This window comes from Mastomys coucha, unplaced genomic scaffold (genome assembly GCF_008632895.1).
Source record: "Mastomys coucha isolate ucsf_1 unplaced genomic scaffold, UCSF_Mcou_1 pScaffold4, whole genome shotgun sequence".
Classification (NCBI taxonomy): Eukaryota; Metazoa; Chordata; class Mammalia; order Rodentia; family Muridae; genus Mastomys; species Mastomys coucha.
The window spans coordinates 39477112-39483111 of record NW_022196910.1 but is presented as its reverse complement, the minus strand read 5'-3'; the positions used below and the strand labels follow the sequence as shown (position 1 = coordinate 39483111).

Here is a 6000-nt window from a genome sequence, read left to right as displayed (position 1 = left end):
TTTCAATATTTAAATTGATTAGTAAGTAAAAATGTTTTCAAGCAGATTGTAAGTTCTTGAGAGTCTTCATAAGTTCATTGGAAGCTATCCCTCAGTTTGGCTATTTGCTTATTTTTATATTTTATTTATACATGTATGTGCTGCAGTGTGTGTAGGAAGGTCAGTGAACATATAGTGAAAGTTACTTCCCCTTTCACTGGGGTAGGTCCTAGGGTTTAAACTCAGATTGCCACTTGTGCTGGCAAGGACCGTTCTCCTCTGAGGTCTCTCACTAGCCCCCACTTGTGATTCACTGTAAAAATAACATGAATATCATTACTCTTTACTAGTGATGTCTTATTCCTGTTTTTTAAAATGAGAACTGGTGGTAATTACTATTGATGGAAGTATATTCTTCCTCTTTATTCAGTGTTCCTTGTCACAGTAAATCTTTCCTCTGAATATTATTGTTGTTTTTTTTAGGGGGAGTTGGTTTTTGGAGACAGGGTTTCTCTGTATAGCCCTGGATGTCCTGGAACTCACTCTGTAGACCAGGCTGGCTTAGAACTCAGAAATCTGCCTGCCAGGCTGTTCTTGAACTCAGAAATCCACCTGCCTCTGCCTCCTAAGTGCTGGGATTAAAGGAGTGTGCCACCACTGCCCAGCCTGAATATTATTGTTAATAACACTTGCAGATAATTCTACTTGCAAAACCCCCTTTGCTAGGCTCAGCACCTTAATATTCTCTTCATTAGCAAAGAACAGCTTGAGAGACAGAAACTCACATGCGAATACATTATTAAAAGAGGGGGAGTTGGATTTGCCCACATTCTTTTCTGCCTCAATACTTTTATTTCTTTCCTTTTCTCTCCTACCATTGAATGGTGTTATAGTATGTGTATGGTAAGTTTATTCATATCCCTGCAGTATGGCCAGAATGCCAGCTAGGTATGTCCCCTGTAGGAAAAAGAGATCCAAAGACAGAAGGCATGTTTTAAAGTAGGATTTACACCAAGAGGTTCAGTAAATATTTAAAATGTAGGAAGGACATTTGTGACACAAAATGTAAATGAACAGTTGTGCCACTCAGGTCCTTAAATGCACTGCTAATGAAATTAAAACACAAGTATTTCCCCCACTACTGAGGCAAATCAGAACTACAAGTGAAATTTTAATATTTATCATAAAATTGCTTATGAACACTGAGTGTCATAGTAATAAGTAATTCTATAGTCAGTCATGAGAGAAACTGAGACAAAGAAAGCAAGAAAACAAAATGAAATGGAAAATATCAGCTATGTTTTTCCAAGTTTTGAGTGAAAATGAGAACTTCAGTATCTTTAAAAGACCTTCATTCCCAACATGTTTGGAATGTGTAAGTGTGTAGGGTGGAACCATGAAGCATAACAGGAGTAAAGCCATTGAAATTGTAACACACAAAGAAAGGAAGCCAGAGAAGGGTATGAATCATTTAATCAGACAGGATTCAAGTTTATCCCCAGACCAATTGACTTTTATTCTTCATTTCAGTTAGTAACATGTCCATTGGCTTATCACAAAGGTTAGGCATGCACCTTGAGATGGTCACAAAAGGTACACGATACAAGAGTTTATAGTTAGGCTATATAGTATATTCAGAATCCCAGGGGAACTAATAGATTCTGGAAATATTGATTAAGCAAGATGAAAAACTCTTATACAGTTTCAACTATAGCAGTGATAAAGACAAATACAAGCTTCATTAGCCACAAAACTCACAAAAAAAGAGAATTGATTGAAGAATATCTCTTTTATGCAAAATAGACATTTTAGGATATAATTTGATAATATTCTACTATATACTGACATTTTCCTTGATCATTTAATAAAAAAATATTCTCATTGCCAGAATTTAATTTTTTTAATATTTATAATTGAGGTAACAATGACAAAAGACTTAAACTATGAATACTGTTGATGACTTTCTTCTAGATAGTAAGAGCGTTCCTGAACTAAATGAACACAGACTAAGAAATGATTAAATTTATACATAGACACTAGAAGTTTACAACATAATTGACAAGCTGATATATAAGTGGTTTGCCAAAAAATGAGGCAATCAATGTTTTGTATATTCAACACATAATGTACAAATAAAAGAAATGAAAACAGACCTATACTACATCGGATTCACTGCCCTCTGTATTTCACAGCAAAACCACCGTGAGTCCAAGAGGAGCCATTCAGAGCCTTATGAGCATATCTTGAAGCTTCACAGATGCTGACCATGAATGTGGCTCCCTCTGTTATGAGACTGTGAGAGGGGTGGACCCATGCACACGTTGGTATTTACAGTTGTTTCATGGACTCAGGTCTGTTGACAAGCATAATATTCCCATGGCAAGCACCATTTCAGTTCCAGCCATCGTCCCTTTTATAAGCTTTAAATGCCTCATAAGATGTGGGACCTCTTCTGGATACAAACTGGTCACATCGGGTCACATCAGTAGCAGAAGTTTCCAGTACAATCCTTGGAATGGCTAAATCTCAATGTCCTTTTTTCAGCAGTCAAAAATCCATGATAAATTCTGTACAACACTGCAGTCAATAACAGCAGCACCAGACAGCATATTAATTCCTTACCGTAAAGCTCTTATTTATAGCATTCTACAAATGGTGTTATCAAAAGAATCACGGTGTCTCTAAATTTCGAGTATTTACGTCTGGGTAAATGCATTGCTGGACAAGATCTCTGACATGCAGCTCATGCTCTAGGGCTTGGGAATGGAGATTAACACATGTCTCTATCCAATAACACAAGTAACAACTGCCTTTCTATCAAAAATAAATATGAGAATCAGGAATTCATCAACACTCTTAAGGATCAATTCATTGAAAGTAATAGTCTATGCTAAGATTATATTATGGCATTTTCCTTCCCTCACATACGCAAAATATCAGATACACTATTGCTATGGCATTTGGTAGGGATGTGTAAACAGACTATCTTCCCTCCAGACTGAAAAAAAAAATACTCCCTAGGGATGGTTCCTGGAAAGTAGTGATGAATGCTGATTGCTAGGTAGCAGAAATCAGCACTGCGGTAGGCAACAGAGAACTATGGTGGAATTGCTGCTTCGGTCCTGCTCATGAAAAAAAAAATATTCACAGTGCCTATTCATTTAGGTAGTCTACAGAGCATCATTAGTTTTACATACAAAGCAGAGAGGCTGCTCCAAGGAGCAGAGAAGATATGGGCGGGAGGTAGGGAGGTCGGTACTAAGTTTAAAGAGACAGTCAGGGCATGTCTACCCTCTATGGAGACAGATAGCTTATACAGTTAAGACAGGGAGCTAAGACAGACAGATGAAGACAACACACAGTACAAAGCACCTGATTAAACACAGCCTGAAAATTCTGGTTAGTCCTTTGATGCAAATTTTAAGGCTAGTCAAAAAAGCCTCTGGCGAACACCAGTAACTTTTAATGTTCACACAAAATAATAAATAAAAATAAAGAGGCAAGAAAAAAAGACAAAAGCTTTGGGTAATATTTGGCACTCTACCTCTGAAAATAATGACAAATTCTAGGGCTTATAAGGGGGAAAATGGCTCTAGTACCAAGCAGTGATTCTTGGCTAAATGATGCAAGCCTGGTTAGCCATTACCTTTCTTTCATGTTTTGTGCCTTCCCCAAGTCATTAAGTAAGAGATCTGGCCTCGGCTTTCATGTAACCAGTAATGACAACCTCTTTGCAGTTATCTGTGTGTACAAACAATCAAAAACATTCAGAACACCAATACAGCATTTTCTTTTAAGAAAAATAAATCAATCGAGAAATTAAGGTATTTAAAGTAAATATTTCTATCAAAGAAGGGGTAGGAGATAGCAAGGAGAAAGGCGCCCCTCCCTGCCCCACAATTCAACATGCAGAACAGGCTCCTAGTGCTTTCACAGTGGCAGTCCCAGGACTCTACAACATTGTATTCAGATGATAGAGACACGGTAGTCCATGCAAATGAACTGACCAAAGTAATGTTCTATGCGATCTAGATAGGATCCCAGACATCTTCAGAATGGTTTGGAGTCACAAGAAATGAAGGTCCAGTAAAGTGGTTGGCATTTAGAAGCACACTATTAAAGTATATCTCCCTGAAGATATGGTTATGCATTAGTGCACTGGCCAATATCTGACACTATTGGTCACTGTATTGCGAAAGGAAACTGGGGCAATTTGTATTGAGTAGTAGCACTAATTTAGATCATCTTTAAAGCCAGGATAAGATGTTTTAGCTACTCTAGTAGCATTTCTGACTTCAAATAGTAATATCATGCAGGAGCTACACTGTTGTTAATGGAGCCTGGAGAAACTCTACAGTTAATTGTTTCCATTACAGGGTAAACCGTAGTTGTATTGATCAAATTTAGCCGATTGATGCAGTTTTGGTTTACAAGATAGATGGGATGGGAGACCGAGAGCGCCTCAGAGGACACGGAGAGTTGTAGGGGGATGTTACTGGAGAGAGTCTCAGAGCATTGCCTGCCAAGCCCGCTATGTTGTTTAAGCTTCGGGATTTTTCATATCCTTTTATGAAAAAATGCATAGACATCAGTTGAGTTCAACCAGAAAATAGACAGAGACAAACAGTACAGTGCAGGGTAACCCACAGTGCTATTTTTCAGCTAAAACCATTTGTAAAGAATTCAATATTCACACAATTCATAGATCTAAAAACTGAAGCTCACTTTATTTCACATTCTGAAAAAAAAAAACCAGCTATCCCAAATTATAGCTACAGTATTTCAAAATATATTTATGCTTGATTATATGGCATAGAGACTACAAGAACTTTTAAACATTAGGCAAAAATTAAACCTTAAATACGTTTGGAGACTCAATACCTTTAAATTTCAGGACATGTTTCTAAAGATTAAAAATATATGAGATATATTCCTTTTAATTTTGGTATAATTAACTAATGAAGCATGCTTAATCTGAAGTATACACTTGTTTCCAACATATGTATTTTTTAAGTTTTACTAGTTTAAAAAAAGTGATTCATATAATAATGGCATTTGGTGCCATTATCCAGGTGATACAGGATGGAAAACACATTACTAGTCCTTTAGGTAGTAAAAAAATAAAATTAAATTAAATAAAAAGGAGGAAATGAAATGTAAACGGAGTCATAATTTTAGTGAAATAGATCTGAATTTGATGTATGCAGGTAACTTCATCTCAGGCAAATTTTGTTTTAACCAAAAATTCTCAACCTAGTCTATTGTTGGTGATAGCCATGTACTTAGATAGTTAAACAGGTTCTCAGGAACATTAGCTTGGTTGCTTTCCCTAATTACTTCAGCCAGGACCCCATCCTGTGAACTTTGGAGGCAGTCATGTGTTGTAGCATTTTTCAGTAGAATATTAAAGGCAGTAGAATGAGCTGGGGGTACTTCTCATACAGAGGGTGACGTGACGTGGAAAGCAAGACACGTGAATGAAAATGGAATCCTATCACACGGCTTTGGAATAAACGTTTTGGTAGTTCCACTGAACAGTTAGAGGGTGGGAAATGAACTTCCTGTAGGACACCCAAAATTGAGTAAGTGCGCACAATTCCAATGAGCTTCTGGTCTTGTGTCTCCTTTAGTCTGTGAAGTACTCTCCATGGGCTCTAGTGTGCTTGCTGATTGTGGGACGAAGAGAAAAGAAAGTCCTTTGTAACCACCTCTACTTTTTATTGGGACAGAAGTAATTTTTATATTTATCTGACATAGGAGAGGCCAAGACCGTTATACATCAAGACAGACTCCATCACAACTTTACAATAGGCCAAAATTGGGACAGAAGAGTAAGGAAAACTCCCTGCCCACATGCACACACAGACTTAGTGTCTTCTAAATAACTCTGTAAATAGACATTTCACCATCTATTAATTATAATTGGAGTTTGCAGAATGGATTTTATGTTGAATAAAGATTTACCTGCCTCTGTTCAGTTAGTATCCTTTATTATAAAACACAGGAGAGGATATGCTTTCA

At 37.1% G+C, this 6000-nt stretch overlaps 1 protein-coding gene across 6 annotated transcripts in view; it reads right to left on the bottom strand.

The window, feature by feature from the left end:
- Nucleotides 1-2886: 2886 nt before the first annotated feature.
- The window catches only part of Kcnc2 (potassium voltage-gated channel subfamily C member 2), a 197835-nt gene continuing 194721 nt past the window's right edge, over nt 2887-6000 (bottom strand). For 3 of the 6 annotated variants that reach the window (XM_031349623.1, XM_031349625.1, XM_031349624.1), the window contains one exon: nt 2887-4543. In XM_031349623.1, coding sequence (XP_031205483.1) covers nt 4407-4543 — 137 coding nt within the window. In that variant the 3' untranslated portion in view covers nt 2887-4406. Of the gene's footprint in view, nt 5646-6000 lie in introns of all 6 variants that reach the window. The other 3 variants (XM_031349626.1, XM_031349627.1, XM_031349628.1) reach the window with 3 other exon arrangements.